Source organism: Scyliorhinus canicula, chromosome 7 (assembly GCF_902713615.1).
Source record: "Scyliorhinus canicula chromosome 7, sScyCan1.1, whole genome shotgun sequence".
NCBI classification, from domain to species: domain Eukaryota; kingdom Metazoa; phylum Chordata; class Chondrichthyes; order Carcharhiniformes; family Scyliorhinidae; genus Scyliorhinus; species Scyliorhinus canicula.
In genome coordinates, this window is record NC_052152.1 from 204,864,270 (window position 1) to 204,891,713 (window position 27,444).

A 27,444-nucleotide genomic window follows, 5' to 3' on the forward strand; every position below is an offset into this window, starting at 1 on the left:
TTCCGCTGCACTGTAAGTTCTATGATTCTATGAATCCCAGTTTGCTAGTCTTTCCACATAACTGTGATGTACGAGCAGATATTTGGAGCAACTAATTTGTTAAATATGGGCTACACATGGGGAAAAGATAGTGATGGCGCCAAAGGCAAACAGGGCAGGGCAGACATCATTTACCAGGCACCCTGGTGTGCACACGGAGCCATTTCTGACACCATTTATTGTATTCCCTGTCCCCAAAATGTGTTTCTCCCTTAACAAAGAAAGTTTGGAGGCACTTATAGATCAAGTCACAAACACGGTGCTGTTAAATTTTTGATATAAGTTTTAATTGAAAATTAAAATAATTATTGGAGTTATAAATGAGATCAATATTTGATTTCTGAAAACAAGCTTGTTGATTGAGCAGTCCAGTCAAAGAGCCGGGATGGCGGAGAAAGTAAATCGAACTGAGCTCAACCCACTCACGTTTGTTTATTCTGGTACACAGAGAGAAAACGGTCCGTCTACTGAAACTAAAAAGGTCTGTTAGTTGTCAACCAAAACAGAGAGTCTGGCTCAGTATGGTGAGGTGCACATACCCTAGGTTAAGAAAATAAATATTTCCTATTTTCCCCCAGGGCAATGAACTGATAGAGTGAGGATTTACAGGGCGCTGTGGAAATAGCAGGGGGAGTGGAACTAAATAGATAACTTTTTCAAAGAGCTGACACAGACATAATGGGTCAGATTACCTCTTTCCATTCTGGAAGATTCGACAAATTCATGAATTCAACAAAAAACCCTTACTTAAAGTGTAAGGAGACCGGTGTAACATGACAAAATACAATCAACGACTCTTTCATTTACACATCAGTTTATTAAGAGGATCAGTTAACTTAAACCCTCTAATGCATTTAATGTCATCTGCCTACCTCAGTCACCTCACATGGTGACAACGTGCAGGAGAATGGTCATAGGTCCTCACTGGGAGCATGTGTCAGAAACGACAATAAAGCACTTGGCTGCTCTTCAGACTTTCACTAGTTCAGTTCATCAACTACGCTGCACTGCTAAAGGGCAGACTGCTTGAGCTGAAGCTGATCTTCATATAGGGAACACGCCAGAGCAAGCGGCTAATTTACACGGTTCATAAAATATTCATTAAACCATAAGAAGCGAAGGCCACAGGATTCCTCAAGTTGTGATCTATATCCGAGGTCTTTTTAAAAAATAACCAAATCTGTTTTAAGGGAGGGGAGAGGCGAGGGGAAGGGGGGGGGGGGGGGGGGGGGGGGGGGGAAATCACATGAACAAGTCGTCATATCCAGGAGGAGGAAGGTGGTCTGGATCGGGGCTGAAAAAAAAAGAAACATTTTGTAATCATTCAGAAATCCGAACATTCAGCATAAAAACCCACATCTGCTATCAGACCGCACAATTATTGTTTACGGTTGTTATCCCTCCAGGGCTGTCCTTAAGAATCAAAAGATTAATCTGGACACTGCTGAGAATAATGACTGGTTCCTCCAGCACACAAACAGCAGCTAAAAGGGCAAAGCTTTCACTTTTACTACACTAACTGGAGTGGACAACACAGGGTGAATAGCAGCAGGATCCACAGGAGCCGCACTGGTGGCAAGTTGCTATCAGCACACACATCTTGGAACTCACTGGGCTCCAGTGAAAGGCCGGGTCGAGCGCAGACCCTACAAACATATCCCCTGGGATTGCTGCAAGTTGTGCTGTAAAAGTTAGACTGAACGCTAACATCTGAATACTTTCACCAACAACACATTCCTCTGTTCCTTAAAGCATTCGCCCTGGTGATGTCAGGTGTAATTTTTAACCTGGCACAGAAACTGGTCGCAAGTGAATCGCCTGTAAAAGCGCTCAATGCATCCGACAGGTATCCTGTACACGGGAGCTGAAACTCCAGTGAGGCTGTACAGACTGATTCGGACAGTTCATGACCCTAATATAAGGTAATCAATGTGGCAGTCACATCTTCAGAACCTGTTCAGTGTCAGAGTGTGACGTCGTTCTGAGCAGTCAGGTGAACTTTGTGATTGCCAATGACTTTAACTTTATCAAAATTGAGATCTGGTTCAAAAAAGGCTAAGACAGGGTTCTAAATATTCCAGGGTGGCTACGAAAGACAGTGGAGGAAAGAAAAGGAGGGGAGGCAGGAGAACATCACAGTACTGGAGAGTGTGGGCTGCCTGGAGAAATCAAGGACCGACCTAATTGGTTAGAGGTAAAAAGCAAGAAGGTATTATTTACACTACTGGGTGCATTTTATGAGGCACCATCTATGGGGAAAGATGTAGAGGAACGCATTTGCAAAGTGATTACAAAGATGAACAAAAACTGCAGAGTAGTTTTATTGGAGGGCTTTAGTTACCTTTTTAAAAAAAAATAAATTTAGATTACCCAATTATTTTTTCCAATTAAGGGGCAATTTAGCGTGGCCAATCCACCTACCCTGCACATTTTTGGGTTGTGGGGGTGAAACCCACGCAGACACGGAGAGAATGTGCAAACTCCACACAGACAGTGACCCAGAGCCGGGATCGAACCTGGGACCTCAGCGCCGTGAGGTAGCTGTGCTAACCACTAGGCCACCGTGCTGCCCTGGGCTTTAGTTATCCTAATATAGACTTGGTGAGGATAAGGATAAAGTGCACAGACGCAAGTGTTTCTGAATTGTGCTCGGGAGAATTTTCTAGATCAGTAGGTTTCCAGAAGAGGACATTACTGGATGTGGTTCTGTAGAATGAGAATCTCTCTTGCTCCACTCCATCTCGCTGCCCTCCAATTCTCTCTCTTTCCTCTCCACCTCTCTCTCTTCCCTTCATCTCTCTCTCTCTCTCTTTACCCTTCATCTCTCTCTCTCTCTTTCCCCTACATCTCTCACCCCTCCATCTCTCACTCTCTTTGCCCTCCATCTCTCACTCTCTCTCCCCTCCATCTCTCACACTCTCTCCCCTCCATCTCTCACACTCTCTCCCCTCCATCTCTCACACTCTCTCCCCTCCATATCTCTCTCTCTCCCCTCCATCTCTCTCTCTCTCCCCTCCATCTCTCCCTCTCTCCCCTCCATCTCTCTCTCTCTCTCCCCTCCATCTCTCTCTCTCTCCCCTCCATCTCTCTCTCTCTCCCTCCATCTCTCTCTCTCCCCTCCATCTCTCTCTCTCTCCCTCCATCTCTCTCTCTCTCTCTTCCCCTCCATCTCTCTCTCTCTCTTTCCCCTCCATCTCTCTCTCTCTCTTTCCCCTCCATCTCTCTCTCTCTCTTTCCCCTCCATCTCTCTCACTCTCTCTTTCCCCTCCATCTCTCTCACTCTCTCTTTCCCCTCCATCTCTCTCACTCTCTCTTTCCCCTCCATCTCTCTCACTCTCTCTTTCCCCTCCATCTCTCTCACTCTCTCTTTCCCCTCCATCTCTCTCACTCTCTCTTTCCCCTCCATCTCTCTCACTCTCTCTTTCCCCTCCATCTCTCTCACTCTCTCTTTCCCCTCCATCTCTCTCACTCTCTCTTTCCCCTCCATCTCTCTCACTCTCTCTTTCCCCTCCATCTCTCTCACTCTCTCTTTCCCCTCCATCTCTCTCACTCTCTCTTTCCCCTCCATCTCTCTCACTCTCTCTTTCCCCTCCATCTCTCTCACTCTCTCTTTCCCCTCCATCTCTCTCACTCTCTCTTCCCCTCCATCTCTCTCACTCTCTCTTTCCCCTCCATCTCTCTCACTCTCTCTTTCCCCTCCATCTCTCTCACTCTCTCTTTCCCCTCCATCTCTCTCACCTCTCTCTTTCCCCTCCATCTCTCCTCACTCTCTCTTCCCCCTCCATCTCTCTCACTCTCTCTTTCCCTCCATCTCCTCTCACTCTCTCTTTCCCCTCCATCTCTCTCACTCTCTCTTTCCCCTCCATCTCTCTCACTCTCTCTTTCCCCTCCATCTCTCTCACTCTCTCTTTCCCCTCCATCTCTCTCACTCTCTCTTCCCTCCATCTCTCTCTCTCTCCCCTCCATCTCTCTCTCTCCCCTCCATCTCTCTCTTTCCCCTCCATCTCTCTCTCTCTTTCCCCTCCATCTCTCTCTCTCTTTCCCCTCCATCTCTCTCTCTCTTTCCCCTCCATCTCTCTCTCTCTTTCCCCTCCATCTCTCTCTCTCTTTCCCCTCCATCTCTCTCTCTCTTTCCCCTCCATCTCTCTCTCTCTCTTTCCCCTCCACCTCTCTCTCTCTTTCCCCTCCATCTCTCTCTCTCTTTCCCCTCCATCTCTCTCTCTTTCCCCTCCATCTCTCTCTCTCTCCCCTCCATCTCTCTCTCTTTTACCTCCATCTCTCTCTCTCTCTATTTCCCCTCCAACTCTCTCTCTCTCTCTCTTTCCCCTCCAACTCTCTCTCTTCCCCTCCATCTCTCTCTTTTTCCTCTCCATCTCTCCAGCCCCTCCCACTCTGCAACTTCATCTCTCCCTCTCTCGCTGTTCCATCTCTCACTCTCTTTCCCCTCCAACTCTCTCTCTCTTCCCCTCCATCCCCTCCCGCTCTGCAACTTCATCTCTCCCTCTCGCCGTTCCATCTCTCCCTCTCTCATCCATCCATCTCTCCCTCTTTCACCCTGCCATTTCTCCCTCTCTCAACCTTCCATCTCTCCCTCTCTCACCCTTCCATCTCCTTGACTTTCCATCTATCATTGCCCTCCATCGCTCCCCTCCATTTCTTTATTTCTTTCCACTCCTTTCCCTCTCTCTCTCTCTCCTCCATTTCACTTTCTCTCTCCTCCATTTCACTCTCTCTCCTCCATCTGGTATGGCAACTGCTCGGCCCAAGACTGCAAGAAACTTCAGAGAGTCGTGAATGGCCCAGCCCATCGCACGAACCCACCTCCCATCCACTGACTCCATCTACACCTCCCGCTGCCTGGGGAAAGCGGGCAGCATAATCAAGGATCCCTCCCACCCAGCTTACTCACTCTTCCAACTTCTTCCATTGGGCAGGAGGTACAGAAGTCTGAGAACGCGCACGAACAGACTCAAAAACAGCTTCTACCCCACTGTCACCAGACACCTAAACGACCCTCTTATTGACTGACCTCATTAACACTACACCCTGTATGCTTCACCCGATGTCTGTGTTATAAAGTTATTGTGTTGCCCTATTATGTATTTTCTTTTCATGTACTTAATGATCTGTGGAGCTGCTCGCGGAAAAATACTTTTCACCGTACCTCGGTACACATGACAGTAAACAAAATCCAATTTCGCTTTCTCGCTCCTCCATTTCCCTCTCTCCCCTCCATTTCGTTCTCGCTCCCCCCATTTCGTGCTCTCTCTCCTCCGTTTCCCTCTCTCATCCCTCTCTCCTCTCCGTTTCCCTCTCTCCCTCTCTCCTCCGTTTCCCTCTCTCCTCCGTTCCATCTCTCATTTCCGTTTCCCCTCCTCCCCACTCTTTTCCTTGATCTCCTCCGTGTTCCCCTTTCCCCCTCCTCTCCTCCGTTTCCCCCTCTCCCCTCCTTTCCCCACCTCCTCCCCTCCTTTAACATCTATCCCCCTCCCCCCTTCACCCTACCCAACCCCTCAACACGCCCCCCCCCTTTCCCCCCCCTCTCCCCTCCATTCCACCCCCTCTCCCCCCATTCCCTCTCTCCCCTCCCTTTCCCCCTCTCCCCTCCATTTCCCCTCTCCCCTCCATTTCCCCCTCTCCCCTCCATTTCCCCCTCTCCCCTCCATTCCCCTCTCTCCCCTCCATTCCCCCCTCTCCCCTCCATTTCCCCCTCTCCCCTCCATTTCCCTCTCTCCCCTCCATTTCCCTCTCTCCCCTCCATTTCCCTCTCTCTCTCCTCCATTTCCCTCTCTCCTCCTCCATTTCCCTCTCTCTCTCCTCCATTTCCCTCTCTCTCTCCTCCATTTCCCTCTCTCTCTCCTCCATTTCCCTCTCTCTCTCCTCCATTTCCCTCTCTCTCTCTCCATTTCCCTCTCTCTCTCCTCCATTTCCCTCTCTCTCTCCTCCATTTCCCTCTCTCTCCTCCATTTCCCTCTCCCTCTCCTCCATTTCCCTCTCTCTCTCCTCCATTTCCCTCTCTCTCTCCTCCATTTCCCTCTCTCCTCCATTTCCCTCTCTCTCTCCTCCATTTCCCTCTCTCTCTCCTCCATTTCCCTCTCTCTCTCCTCCATTTCCCTCTCTCTCTCCTCCATTTCCCTCTCTCTCCTCCATTTCCCTCTCTCTCTCCTCCATTTCCCCCTCTCTCTCCTCCATTTCCCTCTCTCTCTCCTCCATTTCCCTCTCTCTCTCCTCCATTCCCTCTCTCTCTCCTCCATTTCCCACTCTCTCTCCTCCATTTCCCTCCCTCTCCTCCATTTCCCTCTCTCCCCTCTCTCTCTCCTCCATTTCCCTCTCTCCTTCTCTCCATTTCCCTCTCTCTCTCTTCCATTTTCCCGCTCTCTCTTTCCTCCATGCCTCTCTCCTCTCCTCCATTCCTCTCTCCTCTCCTCCATTTCGCTCTCTCTCCATTTCGCTCTCTCTCCATTTCGCTCTCTCTCCATTTCGCTCTCTCTCCATTTCGCTCTCTCCCCATTTCGCTCTCTCTCTCCTCCAATTTGTACTCGCTCTCTCACCCAATTCACGCTCTCTCGCTCCTGCATTTCGCTCTCTTTCTCCTGAATTTTGCTCTCCTTCTGTCCATTTCAGTCTCTCTCTCTCCCCTCCATTTCTGTCTCTATGTTCTCCAGTTTGCCCTCTCTTCTCATCACCCCCTTTCTCTCCTCTATCCCTCTCTCGTTTTCCCTTCCATTTCTCTCTCTAGCTCTCCTCCACTTCACACCCAAGTGTATTCCTGCACAATGGAAACACTGAACAAGGCAATTATAAACTATATAGTGTGCCGTATCTGGAAAGAAAGTGTACATGACAATATCACTGGGAGCAATCTGACGCCACACATCCAGTCATCTATTCCAGACAGAAGCAAGTTGGTTTAGAAATGATTGTTCCTACAGCGTATGGCACAAGTAAATTCAAACAACCACTTTGCATTTGGAAAGCTTGCTGTGAATTTCCATTAACAAAAAAAAAGCTCACACATACCCCGAACGACTGGGTCCAACTGGTCCGAATGGGTCAAACCTAGCTCCAGGTGGGACTGCCCCGGGAGGAAGCTGCCCTGGTATTCCTGCTGAAGGATCAAAGCCAGGAATCGGTACTCCTGACCTTAAAGGATCTACAATCATTCCACCTCTTCGATCACTGGTAGAAACAAAGAAATGACACTTTGAGTTCGCTGCATCAAAACAAAGCTATCAAACCTGATACAACCAGGGACTAAACGTAACAATCAAGGTCTGTTTTTTTTTCCGGAAGTGGGGGCTGATTCATTCGGTTCAGAAAACAAAGGTAGTTTTAAGGGATTTATATTGGCATTGGTAATCTTTAGATAAGTGGGTTTTATTTAATGTTGCCATGCCTGGAAGGTTAAAACCAACATCCAAGTTGGACAAAGGCGTTTGTATGTGGGGGCTTGGATAAGTTCCAAATGCATTTCTATTGTGCTTAGAGAGAGCTACAGTGTGAAGAATCAATAAATGATATGAGCATGTGGGGGTTCTGGAGCAATTGGGGCCTTGTAAGATAGAAAAGTTTTACGTTTTGGTTTCGCTAATTTGATTGGCAATTGAAGATAGGTAGTGAGAGAGAAGGCAGCTCTCACAGAGGGAGTTGGTTTTGAAGGCTAGAGAGGGAATAACTATGAGTGATGGTTAAGAAAGTAGATACCGGAAATCTGGAGTCCAGATGGTATAAGGAAACTAGTGAACTGGAGAGAAGTGTCCCAAGAAGTCTGGAGTTAAGTGAACAGGAAGCAAGGTATGGTTTTGAAGAATTCAAGGAAGGGTGTTCTGAGTTTGGCCCTGGGTCACTGTCCGTATGGAGTTTGCACATTCTCCCCATGTCTGCGTGAGTTTCACCCCCACAACCCAAAGATGTGCAGGTTAGGTGGATTAGCCACGCTAAATTGCCCCTTAATTGGGGAAAAAAATAATTGGGTACTCTGAATTTTTTTAAAAGTGTTCTGAGTTAGAGAGACAATTGCAGTAACGAGACTTGATGTGGGACAGCAGCCTTCAAAGGTAAATTAAATGCCTGATGCCATTCTGAGGAGGAATTCACAGACACTGACTTAGGTTTCACACCCCCCCAGAACCCCCCGCTCACAACCCCTCCCCCAGAGACCTCCTATACAGGGGTATCACCCTCCCCCAGTGACCGCGTCACGCTTGAACGATTTTGAAGTGCTCAACCGGAAACTGACAGCACTTAACTCTCTTCGAAGTGGTTGATGTTTGTAAACATTGCAGCCAGGGCACTTCAGTTACTAAAACATGAAGGGAGATGAATGAAGCAAGGCTCACAGCTGTGTGTGTGTGTGTGCGTGCGGAAGCTGCCAATTACAGCTTACCAAGGGAAATGAATGAATGGCTCGCAGTTCAAGGACCTGAGTGGTTTAAACACAGCCTTCTCTTTCCAGGGATTGACACATGGTGCTTCCTCTGTTTGAGCCAGCAGGTGTATGCCCAGGTGAGTGTTACAAGAGTGATTTTTTCACTGCCTCTCTCTGGAATGCTCTCTGGGGGGGGGGGGGGGGGAGGGGTAAAGACATATTGCATCATAATCCAATTTTTTCCTGTTTAATAATTGTTTTTTTCTTGTTGTTAACTAATTAGCCGTTCTGTGATTCTGTTCCTCCACAATTTATAAAAAAAATTAAAGTTACTGTATTTGGGGCCAGGGTTCCGTTATGAGATCTGCCCGTCCAACTATAACATTAACTGGGATTGTGGCAATTCATTCAGGGCCAGATTTCAACATTAATCTCAGAGATAACACAACCAGCCCTTTCAATTGTACCTCTTAGAATGAATGTGAACACTCAAAACAAATGCCTCTATCTCGAGTTGACAATCCCTGTGCAGTATTGATGAGTGCTTCACTGTCACAGGAGCCGTCTTTTGGATGAAATGTTAAAACAAATCCCTGCTAGCCCTCTCAGGTGGATGTAACACTATTTGTAGAAGAGCGGGGATATTCTTGCAAAGATTATTCTGTGATGAACATCTAAAACCAGATAATTTGATTGTTTATCTGCCTGTTATCAGAGGCAGCTTGCTGCACATAAAATAGCATCTGCTTTCCGACATAGTAACAGTGACTACATTTCAAAAAACGTGCGTTCGTGGTTGTAAAATGCCTGAGTTTGCGAAAGGCTGAGTTCGACAGATTTTTGTTTGACAAGGGAGTCGAGAGGGTTATGCGGAAAATCGGGTTAATGCCACAATCAGATCATTCATGATCTTAGTGAATGGCAGAGTGGGCCTGATGAATTGGATGCTTTCTGGGCTTCACCCTACAATCCCTGTTATTACAACAGTCATAGGTTAAGACAAGAGGAGAAATCAAAGAGTAAAGATGAAGTTGAAGTGCAATTATCAGAAACGATTTTTGATCAGATGGTTGAAAAAGAATAAGACCAGGTGGGGGATGAGGTGGATATTTTTAGTTCAGGAAAATTGGCGGAGTTACAACAGAAAGATATAGAAATAAAACGGATGTATCAGAAAGCATACACGGAAGAGGAATCTGAGTGTATACCAGACTGTTATTACCGTAAAAGTGATGTCTTGATGAGAAAATGGAGACCTTTACATATGCAGGCAGATGAAAAGTGAGCAGACGGTTATCAAATAGTATTGCCGGTAGGGTATAGAAAGGAGGTGTTGTGAGTTTCACATGAGGTACCAGTGGGAGGTCATTTGGGAATAAGGAAAACTCAAGCTAAAATAAAAAACATTTTTATTGGCCTGGACTACATAAAGATGTTGTTAAATTTTGTCAATCATGTCACACATGTCAAGTGATAGGGAAACCTCAAGCAGTGATAAAACCAGCGCCCTTAATACCCATTCCAGCATTTGAGGAACCTTTTACAAGGGTCCTAAATGATTGCGTAGGACCGCTTCCTAAAACCAAAAGTGGGAATCAATATCTTTTGATGATAATGGATGTGTCTACTAGGTTTCCAGAGGCCATTCCAGTACGCAATATTACAGCTAAAAAGATTGTGGAGGAGTTACTTCAATTCTTTACTAGATATGGACTACCCACAGAAATTCAATCGGATCAAGGATCGAATTTTACCTCAAAGTTATTCAAAGAAGTTATGGATAGCTTAGAAATAAAACAATTAAAATCAACTGTGTACCATCGAGAATCGCAGGGAGCGTTAGAAAGGTGGCATCAGACATTAAAGACAATGTTGAGGGCTTATTGTCACGATTATCCAGAGGATTGGGATAAACAAATTCCATTCGTACTGTTTGCAATTAGGGATGCACCTAATGAGTCAACCAAATTCAGTCCTTTTGAACTAATTTTTGGACATGAGGTAAGAGGACCACTTAAATTGATTAAGGAAAAATTGGTGAGTGAGAAATCGGAAATTACATAATTGGATTACGTGTCAAATTTTAGGGAACGATTAAACAGAGCAGGAGAATTGGCTGGACAACATTTAAAAGTTGCACAAAATCTGATGAAACGGGTAGCGGACAAGTAATCCAAAGTTCGTAGTTTTGCCAGTGAAGATAAAGTTTTAGTATTGTTACCAGTGGTGGGTAAACCTTTAAAAGCAAGGTTTTGTGGACCTTATCAGATTGAAAGGAAATTAAGTGAGGTGAATTAGGTGGTTAAAAACACCAGATAGAAGGAAGACTCATCGAGTGTGTCATATGAATATGCTTAAAAGGTACTTTTAAAGGGAAGGAGAGAAAAAGGAGGAGGTTTTAATGATTCTAACTCAAAGTGATGAACCAAATCCAGATGACTGTGAATTTGACATACTTCAAATTAAATTGGAAAATTAGGATGTTCTTAAAAATTGGGATAAATTGTTGAATTAACTTCCAGAGTAAAAACGGACTGACCTGAAAGAGTTATTGATATCACGTGAGCAAGTTTGTAGAGATAAATTGGGAAGTACTAAAATGGCTATACATGATGTAGATGTGGGAAATGCTGTTCCAATCAAACAACATCCATACAGACTTAACCCTTTAAAATTGGCACAGGTTAACAAAGAGATTGAGAGTATGTTTAAAAATGGCATAATTGAAGTGGGTTGCAGCCAATGGAGCTCACCCATAGTGATGAGACCTAAACCAGACTGTACCCAACGGCTGTGTGCGGACTACAGAAAGGTTAATGCAGTTACAAGAACGGACTCTTATTCTATCCCACGTTTGGAGGATTGCATTGAGAAAGTGGGACAATCAGCTTTTATTTCCAAAATGGATTTACTTAAAGGTTAAAGGTACCTTTATCCGAAAGGGCGAAGGAGATTTCAACGTGTGTGACTCCAGATGGTATATACATTTGTGAAATATTTCTGTAACGTGGTTGCTCCACTGATGGACTTGCTGAAGAAACGTCAAAAATTTCAGTGGACAGCGGACTTTCAACAGGCATTTGACGGCCTGAAAGCTGTGATAACCAATGCTCCTGTGTTGGAGAATTACAAGGGACTCTATGATCAGATTGCACTGAGGTATATGACTTTAAAGAGAAATGCCGAGGCGTAGAGAAATGGACGGATCATGCAAAGACCTCCTTGTTCAAAGAGACTGTCAATCGAGAAGGATTCCAGTTGGAGGAGGAAGAACAAAAAATGGACTATAATATTATACCTGTTTGCGTGTGTTGTTTTTTGAAACAAAAAAGTATATTTACTGTGTGCATTTCTTAAAGATAGTGAAAAGGTGAAAAATGAAACCATCTTGAAGTTGATGGGGTTTTTTTCTTGGGAGGAGGTGTCATGCAAGAGTACCTTTAAGAAATGATTGTTTTTAGAATAACTGTAGTGGGTGTATCTTTAAGAAATGGGTGTTTATTACTGCAGTAATGTCAGAGAGTGAGTGGAGCTGGGCTGTCGGTCTGCTTTACTTTCGATTTTGAGCAGGCTGCTATAGAGTTTTTAGTTTTGTTTTCAGGGAGAAGAGCTGCAGTGAAAGCCAGCAGATGTGCATGGATCTCTCTACAAGCTAAAGAGTGTTCATTTGGGTGATTTCAAAGGGATAACTGCTCTCATTAGATAATTTAAACCTGATCTTGGTGTTAAAAGGGTCTTTTGTTTACTGGATGTTGTTTGGGAATTTATTAAGGATTACTTAGTGTTGTATTCCTTGGGGGTTGTATTTGAATTAATGGTTGCTAAGATGTTCACTGTATGTTTTAAAAAGGTTAACTTGAGTTCATAGAATAAACATTGTTTTGCTTTAAAAAATACTTTTCCATTTCTGCTGTACCACACCTGTAGAGTGGGCCGTGTGCTCCCCATACCACAATCTAGTAAAAGCTGTGGGTCAGGTGAACTCCATGATACACTTTTGGGGTTCTCTAAACCCTGGCCCATAACACTGGGGTAGAGACAGGGGCTGGGGGGTGGGGCTGGGGCAGAGGCTGGGGGAGGGGCTGGGGCAGAGGCTGGGGGAGGGGCTGGGGCAGAGGCTGGGGGAGGGGCTGAGGCAGACGCTGGGGGAGGGGCTGGGGATGGGGCTGGAGTAGAGACTGGGGCTGGGGGTGGGACTGGGGGTGGGATTGATAGAATCGACAGATAATGAATGCAAGCTGCAAAATCCGCTGAATGTCACGATCAGTTGAAAGGAATGAAATATTCAATTTAACAATACAATGTCTGGCATGATTTCACCTCACATATCAAGTAAGTGCAACTTGAACGCAGTGCAGAGAAATGTCTGAAAACAGCCAGAGGGGACTTATAACTAAGAACTTTAACAACACGGACAGACTCAATCGCACCACTTCAATTACAAAACAGATTAAAGCTTCCTGAGGCAATTATTAGTTCATCTGCTTATTAACCAATCAAATGCTGCTATAACTGCAAAGGTGAGGATGACTACATGTCAAGATTGTTTCAGAATCCCAAACAAAAGAGAAAGAGGGAGAATTCTCTGCTCCAGAGGACAGTAGATAGTCACTCACTTGAGCAGCGAAAAAGCCTACGTCTGCTCTTACCTCTTATAACAATGTTACAGAACAGCACTATGCAGATGTCCTTGTGATTGTCCATTCACACTGGAATCGTAGAATCCCTACAGTGCAGAAGGAGGCCATTCGGCCCATTGAGTCTGCACGACCCTCTGAAAGAACACTCCGCCCAAACTCAGTCCCCCACCCTATTCCAATAATCCCTGAACCTAACCTACATATCTTTCGTTGGACACTAAGGGACAATTTATCATGGCCAATCCACCTAACCTGCACATCTTTGGACTGTGGGAGGAAACCTGAGCATCCGGAGGGAATCCAGACAGATACGGGGAGAAAGTGCTAACTCCACACAGTCACCCAAGACCGGAATTGAACCCGGGTCCCTAGCGCTGTGAGGCAGCAGTGCTAACCTTGATCCCTGGTGCTGTGAGGCAACAGTGCTAACCCGGGTCCCTGACGCTGTGAGGCAGCAGTGCCAACCCGGGACCCTGACGCTGTGAAACAACAGCGTTAACCCGGGACCCTGGCACTGTGAGACAGCAGTGCTAACCCGGGTCCCTGGTGCTGTGAGGCAGCAGTGCTAACCCAGGTCCCTGGCGCTGAGAGGCTGCAGTGTTAGCCCGGGTCCCTGGCACAGTGAGGCAGCAGTGCTAACCCGGGTCCCTGGCACTGTGAGACAGCAGTGTTAACCCGGGTCCCTGGCACTGAGACAGCAGTGTTAACCCGGGTCCCTGGCACTGTGAGACAGCAGCGTTAACCCGGGTCCCTGGCTCTGTGAGGCAGCAGTGTTAACCCGGGTCCCTGGCACTGTGAGGCAGCAGTGTTAACCCGGGTCCCTGGCTCTGTGAGGCAGCAGTGTCAACCCGGGTCCCTGGCACTGTGAGACGGCAGTGTTAACCCGGGTCCCTGGCTCTGTGAGGCAACAGTGTTAACCCAGGTCCCTGGCACAGTGAGGTAGCAGTGCTAACCCGGCTACCTGGCACAGTGAGGCAGCAGTGTTAACCCGGGTCCCTGGCACTGTGAGACAGCAGTGTTAACCCGGGTCCCTGGCTCTGTGAGGCAGCAGTGTTAACCCGGGTCCCTGGCACAGTGAGGCAGCAGTGTTAACCTGGATCCCTGGGTGCTGTGAGGCAGCAGTGCTAACCCGGGTCCCTGGCGCTGTGAGGCAGCAGAGCTAACCCGGGTCCCTGGTGCTGTGAGACAGAAGTGCTAACCCGGGTCCCTGGAACTGTGAGGCAGCAGTGTTAACCCGGGTCCCTGGCACTGTGAGACAGCAGTGTTAACCCGGGTCCCTGGCACCGTGAGGCAGCAGTGCTAACCCGGGTCCCTGGCACCGTGAGGCAGCAGTGTTAACCCGGGTCCCTGGTACCGTGAGGCAGCAGTGTTAACCCGGGTCCCTGGCACTGTGAGGCAGCAATGCTAACCCGGGTCCCTGGCACCGTGAGGCAGCAGTGTTAACCCGGGTCCCTGGCACTGTGAGGCAGCAGTGTTATCCCGGGTCCCTGGCGCTGTGAAGCAGATGTGTTAACCCGGGTCCCAGGAACTGTGAGGCAGCAGTGCTAACCCGGGTCCCTAGCGCTGTGAGACAGCAGTGTTAACCCGGGCCCCTGGCACCGTGAGACAGCAGTGTTAACCCGGGTCCCTGGCGCTGTGAGACAGCAGTGTTAACCCGGGTCCCTGGCACTGTGAGGCAGCAGTGTTAATCCGGGTCCCTGGCGCTGTGAAGCAGATGTGTTAACCCGGGTCCCTGGCACTGAGAGACAGCAGTGTTAACCCGGGTCCCTGGAACTGTGAGGCAGCAGTGTTAACCCGGGTCCCTGGCACCGTGAGGCAGCAGTGTTAACCACTGCGCCACCGTGCAGCCCTTAGTTTCCAATTTCAATAATCCCAATCAGTTGCCTTTTTGCCAGTGGACACAATGATGTGGTTTGGGGCAGTGATGTCAAACTCAGGCCAATACAGCATACGGCCGTGGCAGCAATATGACCACTGGCTGTACCAGTTAGTCTTCATCCTATACGGCTTCCCAACACACAGCAAAGCTCAAAAGTCAGTCATTCCTGGGATTCACAACCACGTCGACAAAGACAGGTCGGAGAACGTACCCACATTAATATGATTGTGTCAATGCTGTCTCATTGATAACACTCTCACCACAGAATAGAGCACATAATCTAGATTGAACCTTCAGCGCAATGCTGAGAGGAAGCAACACATAGGTACACAAGAAAAGGTCTCACAAACAGCAATGAGGTAACAAGATCATTTGATGTTCAGTGATATTATTTAAGGAATAAACATTGGCCAGGACACCAGGGAGAGGAAGAAAGTTAGCCTAAGTATAGGTCCATGGAGGGGGGGGGGGGGGGGGGGGGGGAAGGGCGGCTTCAGTAGCAGATGCCACAACTAATATTGCATGGATTTTGCAATGACATCTGAGTTCAGCAATGAACTTGACCACTCAATGTGGATCAGATATCCAAATGGCAGTAAAATGGTGGACTGGATACTCCCAATTCCTCCCCTTTAAAACATGGGCTTGGTTATATCTAGATTGGAACAAAACAACGCCGTCACCAATTAGGCAGACACCTTTCTCTCCACCTCCACACCATCACTAGTTGGACAGACACACCTGCCTCCAATCACTGTCCCCACATTCTCACTCGTCGGACCGATTTCTTCTTCCTATATCCCCAAAACATTTGGGGTCAGGAGTCTCCTCCTTCTGCATTGTCTCCTACCCTTTAAGTGAGCAAGATATTTAAACCCAGAAGCATTTAATTAAAAGTTGTCATGGGAAGACAATGCGGGATTGTTTGGAACCATTCTGACCCAGTTTCTGGGACTAGTTCACGGTGAATTGCTTAGCTTCAGTGTACTTCAGATCACGTCTTTCGGGACTTGTGGGAGGAACCGGAGCACCCGGAGGAAACCCACGCAGGCACAGGGAGAACGTGCAGACTCTGCACAAACAGTGAACCAAGCCGGGATTCGAACCTGCGACCCTGGAGCTGTGAAGCAACAGTGGTACCCGCTGTGCTACCGCGCATGTAGTGCTTTGAGATGATTGGATGTGAAAGGCACCATATAAATACAAGTATTCCTCTCATAAGCAAATGTTCCTCTTATGATATAACCTTGAGGTCAAGAAAGAATCGGTGACTGCACAAAGCAGAAACATTGAACTGCAATAAAATTCATGAATTGAGATTTCAAGCAGAGGGCAGGTCAAACTGTAATATAGTCTTTTAGGAAAAAACGGCATACAGTTAATAAAGGACTACAAACGCATTACCATGTCCACTGAAACATAATCACCTACTTATCCAAATTGAGAAAAAATGCTCTGCCGATCACACATGAAGAATCCAGTCGCTGTTGGTTTGATTAAAAAGGGAGGTGATTTATTGCCCTTGACCTTCATAAATTACAGAAGAATAATGGGGACTCGGGGCTACACATGGACGTACTGTAATACAAAGCAAACTGACTGATAAAGGGCAATCAGATTGAGATCTTCCATCATACAGTACACACTCAATTAGAAGCTGCTGTTCAACTACAAGCTGGACACTGATATTTAATTGCAGTTTAATCAGGGAACATTTGCATTCAGAAATGAATGTTGTAAAACACGGGAGAACACAATTAAAATTTGACACAAGATGGAGAAATGCCAAGGATAGAGGACATGGCTGTGAGCAGTGATTTTAAATTCTGTTAAGTTTTTTTTTCTTTCTTTCTTTTTAAATTTAGAGTAACCAATTATTTTTTCCAAACCTGCACATCTTTTGGGTTGTGGGGGTGAAACCCACGGGGAGAACGTGCAAACTCCACACAGACAGTGACCCAGGGCCAGGATTCAAACCCGGGTCCTCAGCGCCGTAGGCAGCAATGCTAACCACTGTGCCACCGTGCTGCCCAAATTCTGTTACGTTAATGAGATACAGTTGGAAGGGAAGATTCCGTCATGTTTTTATGAACACTGGTAATACCAATCATTTAAACAAGTTGCTCGATAACCTTCACTGTTTACCTTTACTAAACAAGCCTGTGAACCAACTTGGGAGTAAATCTCTCGTACTCAAAAGAAAAGCAGTTACAGATTTTATAAGCTGGAGGTTTTAAAAGAAGCAAAACGTCCAGCAGTTGTCCCTTTCGGGGGGAGATAGTATTGTCGCTGGACAAGTAATCCAGAGACCCAGACTAATGCCCTGGGTCACAACCCCACCAAGGCAGCTGGAGGAATTTAAATTCAATTAATTAAATCTGGAATTGAAAACTAGTCTCAGTCGTGGTGACCTTGAGAGTCATCAATTCTTAAAACCCATCAGATTCACTAATATCCTTCAGGGAAGGAAATCTACATATTACTCCAGATCCAAAGTAACGTGGTTGACTCTTAACCGCCCTCTGAAATGCCAAGCATGCCACTCAGCTCAAGGGAAATTGGTGACAGACAACAAATACCGTCCTTGCCCAGCGATACCCACACCTCAAGAAAAACGTGTGGGAATAAGGATTGAAATAAATATTCATTATAAGAGGCAATTAAAACAGAAGTGAAGAGGTAGTTGGTGGAAATGTTGTTGCATTGGAAACGCCTTCTTTGAATGCAAAAGAAAAATAATGCAGCAAAATGCCATTCCTTCATTCAGACAGGATTCACGCACAAATTGATCCTAGAAGTAAATGGTTTGTATAGTTAATTATTGCCCTTGTCTTTGCTGCGTCATCTTTAAATGGAGATGGGAAGTGCTCCAGAGATTAACCTCCATGAAACTCGGAATATATTTAAACTAAATTGGACACAAAAGCATTTCAAAGATCAAAACAAGACCTTACCGACACAAACCCCTGCACAGATAATAACAATTTGTATGAGGCAATGAGGTTTAGGATTTGCATGCACAAACTTCCAAATACTTTATTTGATAGGTACTAAATACACTGTTTTTTCTGTTGTGTTGGGTGTGGAATATTAAAATATGAAGGTGATGCAGAGGAACATGATGGGACATTTTACTCTGATATCAGGACTCAGGCTGGTTAAGCGCAATTGCACTTGGGGATTAGAGCAGAGATTATCCTCACACCCAGGATCACAGAGAAATAAATTAAATGCCCTTTAATGGTTTTCACCAATTCATCTTCAAAAACCAGGATTGTTCAACCTAGCAATTCAATTTCAACAAGTCCTAAACCACACGAGGCAGTGCACATGGGATCTGTGGGATATCTACCTTACTTAGAGAGGCAAAGGAACAAGTAAATGGTGCAATATTAAACAAACGTTATTCTCCTGGGGTCTCTGTATAACCCACAGTACCTCTCAAGAACAACTTTAATTTCTATAGCACCTTTAATGTTCCAAGGTGCTTCACAGGAGTGTTCTGGGCCAAAGACTGATATCGAACCACATAAGGAGATCATGGTGAAAGTGGTAGTTTTAACAGAACGTCTTAAAGGGGAAAGAGAGACAGAGGTTCAGGGAGGTAACTCCAGAGCTTAGAGATCTGGCAGCTCAAGGCAGGCATGTCAATGGAGTAATGATTAAAATTGTGGATGTGAATGAAGCCAGGATAGAGGGGCTTATAATTCTTGGGGGGCTGTATGCCTAATGGAGGTGGGGCGAGGCATGAATGGATTTGAAAATTTAAATATGTCTGTATAACCATCCGTCTCAGCAAGCAGCCAACACTAATTGGTATAGCTCAGTGTTCCAGACCGATCAACCTGAAATGGACACAAGTCTAAAACTGAAGGCTGCATTCTCGATTCAGAGAGCAAACAATGAACAAAGATTGACTTTAGTTTTCATCTTGTGTTTGCGTTCAGTAGCCCAGGCTTGGAATATGTGCAGTCTTCACCACTGAAAACATTCTTTAAAAGTAAGAATCATTATGTTTGACTAAGTTTGAGAGAGACAACACGGAGACATAAAGATATTTATCAAATAAATGCATTCATACCCGAATGGGTCGAGATCATCTCCTCCTGATACAAATGGTGCCATAGGGTCGGCCCTGGAAAGAGCGGGGGGTGGGGCATGGGGAAGAAAACACACGCGTTAGCTGAGCAACATCCAAATGTTAATGCATTAAAAAATTCAAACATCCCAAGAAATGTCATGTTAGTTGTGAATTTCTGGAAATAATTGAGCTGCTATATAATGACTTATAATATTCAACATTATTGCCATTATCAAATCCCCAATTTCAACATCATTGGATCATAATTGGCCAGAACGCAACTGGGCCGCCATATAAATACTGTGGTGATAAAGAGGTCAGAGGCTGGGAATTGTGCAGACAGCTACTAACCTCCTGATTCCCCAAAGCGTTTCCATCATCTACAACGAAGGAGCGATGGAATAGGGGAGGCAGTGGCGCAGTGGTATTGTCGCTGGATGAGTAATCCAGAGACCCACAGTCATGCTCTGGGGACCCGAGTTCAAATCCCGCCATGGCAGATGGTGAAATCTGAATCTAATAAAGATCTGGAAAGTCTAAAGGTGACCATGAAACCATTGTTGTAAAAGCCCATCTGGTTCGCTAATGTCCTTTAGGGACGGTAATCCGTCATCCTTACCCGGTCTAGCCTACATGTGACTCCTGACCCACAGCAATGTGGTTGACACTTAAATTCCCTCAGGAATGGGTAATAAATGCTGGCACAGCCTGCAACATCCACATCCCATGAACGAATAAAGAAACTCTTCACTTGGCTGGGCAAACTTCCATATATATGACTATGAGAAACTTGACCTCATCCATGACAAAACAGACCACTGAACTGGTACCCCACCCACCACATTAAACATTCACTCCCTCCACAATTGGCGCACAGCAGTGTGTATATCTACAAAATGCATTGGAGCAGCTTGCCAAGGTTCCACTGACAGCATCTTCGAAAATCACCGATCTCTACCATCCTGATGGACAAGGGCAGCAGATGCATGGAACGTACTTCAGTGTGCCAGTTTCCCTCCAAGTCACACACCATCCTGACTTGGAAATCCATCACCATTTCTTCACTGTCGCTGGTCCAAAATCTTGGAACTCCCTCCCCACCTTCACCACACTGATTGCAGTGACTCACCACCACCTTGGCAATGAAAATAGCTGCTCACCATGAATGAATAAAAACATTCTATGAAAATTAAACAAGTACGGACTAGCATCCTAGAAAATGCATCTGATCAAACGTGAAAGCTAACTGCTCAAATGGTCCTGCACTCGAGTGTGCAAAGTCTATAATCAATCACCAGCCAACGGAACTAATGGAAACTTGGCTTCTGTTCAAACCTTTCGTACCAGATAGGATTTGTAAGCTGCCAGCCATATTCTGGTGTCCTGTCCAGCCTCTGAGAACTTTGCACTCCTCCAATTCTGGCCTCGAGTATCACCAATTTTTATCACTGCAACAGAGCTGACTGTACTTTCACCTGCCTGGGTGCCAAGCTTTGGACTTAACCCATGGCCCCTCCTAAATTTATTCCACCTCTCGCTCCTCCTTTAGTATGTCCCGTAATCCCCTTCTTTGACCGCGAGTCCTCTTTTATCTCCTAATTATGTTTGATTATTATTTCAATGAACAAAGAAAAGTACAGCACAGGAATAGGCCCTTCGGCCCTCCAACCCTGACCCGACCATGCTGCCCATCTAAACTAAAATCTTCTACACTTCCGGGGTCCGTATCCCTCCATTCCCATCCTATTCATGTATTTTTCAAGATGCCCTTAAACGTCACTACCGTCATGGGCATTTCATGTGCATTCTTGAAGGGATTGACCATTAATGAAATGAAAATGAAAATCGCTTATTGTCACGAGTAGACTTCAATGAAGTTACTGCGAAAAGCCCCTAGTCGCCACATTCCGGCGCCTGTTCGGGGAGGCTGGTACGGGAACCATCTAACCATATATAATACTTGACGGGGAAAATTGTCAGGATGATGGAAAGAACAGAGGGGAGTGGGACTAATTGGATGGTTCTGTCAGAGAGCTGGCATCGCCACAATGGGCCAAATGGCCTCCCACCTTCTATGCTGCATCATTCTATGATTGCGCCTGTAAAATATTTTTCTTTGGCCCAGGCAGTGTAAGATCACGTCAAAACAATTTTGACAGCAGGTTTTTTTCTTTTGATAAAATCAGTTGCAGAGATGCCAACAGCTTTCTAGAGGTTGCACTCAAAATGAAAAGAGTTGGATAATAAAACAGATCAACTAGCATGCGGTGCAGGCTTCAAGGCTATCCTCCACTGCACTCAAGCATGGCCCCAGCAAATACAGGATAATAACTGCCTGTTTCATTTTTGGTGGCAGCATGATAGGAATCTACAGGGAGATGTTATTCATCAGAAATACATCTGACATTTCTGCAGTCTCAAAGCAAATAACATCTTTCAGCTTCAAAGCAATATAATGAAAAGGAAACTAATTAAAACATCAATTTAGAACCTCAACTGAAGGATCAGCTGATACTGTGTTTTAGTCATGAATTACAATCTTCAAAACTGGCAATCTCAATAGATGCTAGTGTTACAATATCTTCAAAACCTCTAATTAACGTATCTAGATTTTAAAGAAAGCTTCAGTAAAAATGTTCTATAAATCTGAAATATTATGAAGGGTTTTGATGGACTAAATCAGGAGAATCTGTTTCCAATGGGAAGCGGGTCGTGCAGAGGGCACCACAATTTAAGGTAACTGGTTGAAGGACAAGGGGCGCGATTCAACCCCAAAATTTCGAAGTGTCATTTTGAGTGAGTTTGGTGGGGTGCTTCTCGCTGGCTTTTGGGGTGAGATCCACACCGCTATTCAACCACACTTAGTCATTGTCTTAGGGGGGGGGTTTCACCCCAGCCCACATTTAGAAATTTTATCAATACTGGGGAGCTGAACTTGCCACCGAGACCGGCTCCTCAGAGATCGGAATATCATTTTGAAAGGGTACTCAAATCTCTAAGTGAGCTTGGTGGTTCCCCAATACCCAACACCCACAGGCAACGTCACCCATCACACACATAGGCATTATTCCACCCCCCCCCCCCCCCCCCCCCAATGAGGAGCCCACTATAGGGTCACTGAGAGCTTCCCTTTTCAGGCCTCCACATCTCTCCCTTTCGGGCCCCGCCCCTTAGCCCCCAACCTTTATGAGGCCCCTTCATACCCGCCCTTCATCTCAAAACCCTTTATATCCCCCTCATCTCCCTTTTCATAGGCATGACCCCCTCAGGCCCTGACCCTTGGCAGTGCCATCCTGGCATCCGTGCACCCTGGCAGTGCCACCCAACACCTTGGAATTGGCATGATGGCAGTGCCAAAGTGCCAGGCTGATAGTGCCAAGGTGCCCAGGTGCCAGAGGGAAATCCAGGTTACCATCCTTACTATCCCCAACCACCCAGGAATCTCCAACGGCTTGGGAGACCTGCTAAGATGCCATTACGCCTGGTCCATGTTTGTGTGGCCCAGTCGAGGCCTCGCTGGGGAGAACGTTAGTTGCTGGGCCCAGGGAGAATATAGCACAGGCATATTGAAATAATTCATTTGAGATGCGGATCTGGATATCGCCCAGTGAGGGGGAGATCTGGGTCGAAACGTTTTGCGAGGTTTGGACGAATCTCGCGAGGCGTCTCGAGCATCGCGAATCGCCTTAACGTGTCACCAAGCCAGGCGCGACCAAGCCAGTATATCTCCCCCAAGGGGAGAGATGAGATGATGTTTTATGAGTTGTGATTTGGAACGCACTGAGGGAGGAGCTAGATTTTTTAAAAAGAGAGAACAAAAGCAAAATACTGCAGTTGCTGGAAATTTGAAGTGAACACAGAAAATGCTGGAAATACTCTGCAGGCAGCTGGGGAGAGAGAGGGTTAATGTTCCAGGTCAAGATCCTTTTGTCAGAACCCTGAAAGCTTAATTCTCTTTCTCTGCACATATGTTGCCAAACCTGCTGAGTATTTTCAACATTTTCTGTTCATGTTGCTAACAAAAACCGCATAAATATGTGGAGATAAATTTACAGGGATGTTGGGAAACAACTGGGTAGTGGGACGAAATGAGCAGCTCTTTGAAAGAGGTCGGGCTGGCATGATGGGCTGAATGGTTTCCTTTGTTGACATATGATCAAACGTTTTAAATACATTTGGATCACATATGCATCCAAGACTTTGAGATTGCGCCAAATTCCAATTGTTTCAACTAACATTCCTCGAGCAAATTGTAATACATAGGTGAGCAGTTTGTTATACTGCCCCCCCTGTTGACGAGGTGTAAATAAAGTGAGTTCAATAATGGCTGCCTACAGTTGTGCTCGTCATATTCAGTGCAATACACAACACAAGCAATCTCCACAGAATTTCAGCTTTTCACGGCTAGACAGATGTGATCGATCACCAACATCACCACCTTCAAGCTCCACAATCGGGGTAAGGGCTAACCACAGAGTAATTTACAGCACAGAAGGAGCCACTCAGCCATCCAGTCCATTCCAGTTTCCCATGGAGTAATTCACACAGTCCCACCTCCCTTGCTCGCTCGATCTCCATAGCCCTGCAGCTTTATTTCCTTCAAATACCCAGCCAATTTCCTTTTGTAATTACTGATTTTTTCCTGCTTTCATCACCGTCACTGGCAGCGGGTTCTGGGTCATTACCACTCACTGTGTAAAAAAGTTCTTCCTCGCACTCCCTCTGCATCCCTCGCCCCAAAATCTTAAATCTGTGTTCCCTGATCTTGTATCATCAGCTGATGGGAAGAGTCTATCTTATCGTACCTTGTACACCTGTAGCAAATCTCCCCTCAATCTCATTTGCTCCCAGGAGAACAACTCCAGATCCTCCAACTTAACCTTGTCGCCAAAATCCCCCACCCCGGGAACCATTCTGGTAAATCTTTCTCTGTGCTGTCTCAAGGACCCTCACATCTTTCCTAAAGTGGCATTACCAAAACTAGATGCAGTACACCAGTTGGGGCCTAACCAGAGCTTTAAATCGGCTCCGCATAACTTCCTTGCTATTGTAAGCAATGCTTCCATTTATGAAGGGCAAGATCCCATTGGCTTTGCTAGCCATTCTTTCAATGGGTTCGACCACCTATAAACATTAATGGACATACACCCTCAGGTCTCTCTGTTGTTGCACACTCTTTAGAACTGTGCCATTAAAGTCTAGATTTCCTCCCCCTATCCCTTCTGCAAAAATCCCTTCCCATACCAGCCTCCCCGAACAGGCGCCGGAATGTGGCGACTAGGGGCTTTTCACAGTAACTTCATTTGAAGCCTACTCGTGACAATAAGCGATTTTCATTTCATTTCGTGCATCACCTCACACTTCTCTGTATTAAATTTAAGTTGCCCATTCTGCGGCAATCAATTTGCAATCATCCTGACAGTTTACCATCCCTTTCAGTTTGGTATCATTGGAAAATGTTGAAAGCTTTACTCTGTATTCCAAGATCTCAGTATTTTATACATATCAAAAAAAGCAGCAGTCTGAGCACTGACCCTTGGGGAACACCAACGTCTACCATCCTCCAGTATGGAAAACAACCATCTCCCAGGACTAGCTGCTTTCTGTCCTTAAGCCAATCTTTTATCCCGCTGGACAATGACTTTTCTAATGCATAAGCATCAATTTTGTTCACCATCCTTTATGTGGTACTTTTTAAATCACTATTGAAAATATTGACTGCATTCTCTTCATCAAGTTTCTGTTATTTCATCAAATAAATTATTTAGATTCTTCAAACACGATCTGTGCTGACTTAAATTTCTCCAAATTTGATTGTTTTTCTCTGATTATCGATTTCAAAACATTAAAAAAATCACTGATGATAAACTAACGGGCCTGTAGCCACTTGGACTGTTCTTACATCCTTTCTTCACAAAGGGTGTTGTGTTTGCCTCTCTCCAAATCTCCAGTACCTCGTCCATATCCAGGGAAGAATGAAAGATTAAGGCAAGCCTTTCTGCTATCTCCACCCCTACTTCCTTTAACTGGACAGAACATGAAGGGAAGAAACTTAAGCGGGTCAGGAATGAGGGAGAACAGATTTAAAGTGATTTCCAAAAGAAGAAAAAATATTTTCACACAATGAGTGGGTTGGATCTGGAGAGGGTGGACACGGTAGCACAGTGGTTAGCACTGTTGCTTCACAGCTCCAGGTTTGATTCCGGCTCCGGTCACTGACTGTGTAGAGTCTGCACGTTCTCCCCGTGTCTGCGTGGGTTTCCTCCGGGTGCCGCGGTTTCCTCCCACAAGCCCCGATAGACGTGGTGTTAGGTGAAGTGGACATTCTGAATTTGCCCTCTTTGAACTCGAACAGGCGCCGGAATGTGGCGACGAGCGGCTTTCACAGTAACTTCATTGTGGTGTTAATGTAAGCCTACTTGTGACAATAAAGATCATTATAAGAATGCACGGACTGGAAGTATGGTGGAGGCAGGTTCATCTGAAGCATTCAAGAGGGCATTTGATGATTTGTGCAGGGTTATGGGAAAAAGCTGGGGAATGGCACCCGAGTCATAATGTTCATTTGCAGAGCTAGTGCAGATACAATGGGCTGAATGGCCTCCTCCTGCAGTGCAAGAGTTACGTGATTCTGTGAACCTGGGATGCAGCCATCTGGACCAAATGAGTTTTCTCCTCTTAGCATCGTCAGCCTGTCCAGTGCCGTCTCCCTTCCAAAATTCACACCATCTCTGCTTCTATGGATGTTTTGTCAGATTCTTCTAACTTAGCAAACGACGATCTGAAGAACTCATCAAGTATTCTAGCCTTGCCCTGCGCCTCTAAGCATACATCACCCTCAGGCAAGAAACAGTTATTGAAAAGAGTTGGAGTGCCCTTTTCATCTAATCCATGCTGACACTCCAATGCACTACTGAGGGAGTGCTGCACTGGCAGAGGATCAGTACTGAGGGAGTGCTGCACTGGCAGAGGATCAGTACTGAGGGAGTGCTGCACTGGCAGAGGATCAGTACTGAGGGAGTGCTGCACTGTCAGAGGGTCAGTACTGAGGCAGTGCCGCGCTGTCAGAGGGTCAGTACTGAGGGAGTGCTGCACTGTCAGAGGGTCAGTACTGAGGGAGTGCTGCACTGTCAGAGGGTCAGTACTGAGGGAGCGCTGCACTGTCAGAGGGTCAGTACTGAGGGAGAGCTGCACTGTCAGAGGGTCAGTACTGAGGGAGCGCTGCACTGTCAGAGGGTCAGTACTGAGGGAGTGCCGCACTGTCAGAGGGTCAGTACTGAGGGAGTGCTGCACTGTCAGAGGGTCAGTACTGAGGGAGTGCCGCACTGTCAGAAGGTCAGTACTGAGGGAGTGCCGCACTGTCAGAGGGTCAGTACTGAGGGAGTGCCTCACTGTCAGAGGGTCAATACTGAGGGAGTGCCGCACTGTCAGAGGGTCAGTACTGAGGGAGTGCCTCACTGTCAGAGGGTCAATACTGAGGGAGTGCCGCACTGGCAGAGGGTCAGTACTGAGGGAGTGCCGCACTGTCAGAGGGTCAGTACTGAGGGAGTGCTGCACTGGCAGAGGTAGCAGTGGTAGAACTATCATTGCCGCGGTCCTCCCAAGTGGATGCAAACAATTCTGTGGCACTTGTCTGAAGAAGAGCTCTTCCTGGTCGCTGGACAATATTTATCCTCCTAACTATCATCACTGAAGCAGACTGCAGTTTGTGGAACCTGACTGTGTGCAAATTGGATGCCTTGTTTCCGATAACAACAGTGATCTTGTTGTCTGTAAGATGCTTTGGGATGTCCTGGGGTCAGGAAAAATGCTCTCTAAATGCAAGTTTGTTTCCTTGTTTTATGTTTTCTTTTCAGTTCTTGGTCACTGTGGGGAAAATCCCTGTGACTACCGGAGGTGCCTCAAAATCAGAGAATGATACAGCGTTCAGAGGCCATTCAGCCCATCGTGCTTGTGGCAGCTATTTGACAGCGCGATTCAATTAGTCTCACTCCTCTTTTCCCATAACCTTGCAAATATTTCCTCCAGTAATCATTCCAGAATGTGACGGGAAAATCAGGCTGCAATCAATTCAGATGACTTACCATTCCCTCATTTAACAAACTCCTTGCAGCTGCCCAGTCTGCGGAAACATCTATTCTCACTGACCAAGCAAAGTGTAAGGTATGCAGAGTAGTTTGTTAATAATTCTAATTTTTAAATGAAATTAAAAAATGAAAAATCGCATATTGTCACAAGTAGGCTTCAATGAAGTTACTGTGAAAAGCCCCTAGTCACCACATTCCGGCACTTGCTCGGGGAGGTTGGTACGGGAATTGAACTGTGCTGCTGGCCTGCCTTGGTCTGCTTTAAAAGCCAATGATTTAGCCCAGTGTGCTAAACCAGCCCCTAATGTATTTGTTCCTGCTAGTCATCATTTTAATTGGGGAGCCACCAG

General features: G+C 46.2%; 1 protein-coding gene across 1 annotated transcript in view; it reads right to left on the reverse strand.

Moving 5' to 3' along the window:
* Positions 1-470: 470 nt before the first annotated feature.
* psmf1 (proteasome inhibitor subunit 1) overlaps positions 471-27,444 on the reverse strand; it is a 55,479-nt gene continuing 28,505 nt past the window's right edge. The window contains exons 4-6 of the mRNA XM_038803784.1: positions 19,008-19,061; positions 7,060-7,218; positions 471-1,333 (exon numbers count right to left, since the gene is read on the reverse strand). Of these exons, the coding sequence (XP_038659712.1) occupies positions 1,282-1,333; positions 7,060-7,218; positions 19,008-19,061 (265 nt within the window). The 3' untranslated portion in view covers positions 471-1,281. The remainder of the gene's footprint in view (positions 1,334-7,059; positions 7,219-19,007; positions 19,062-27,444) is intronic.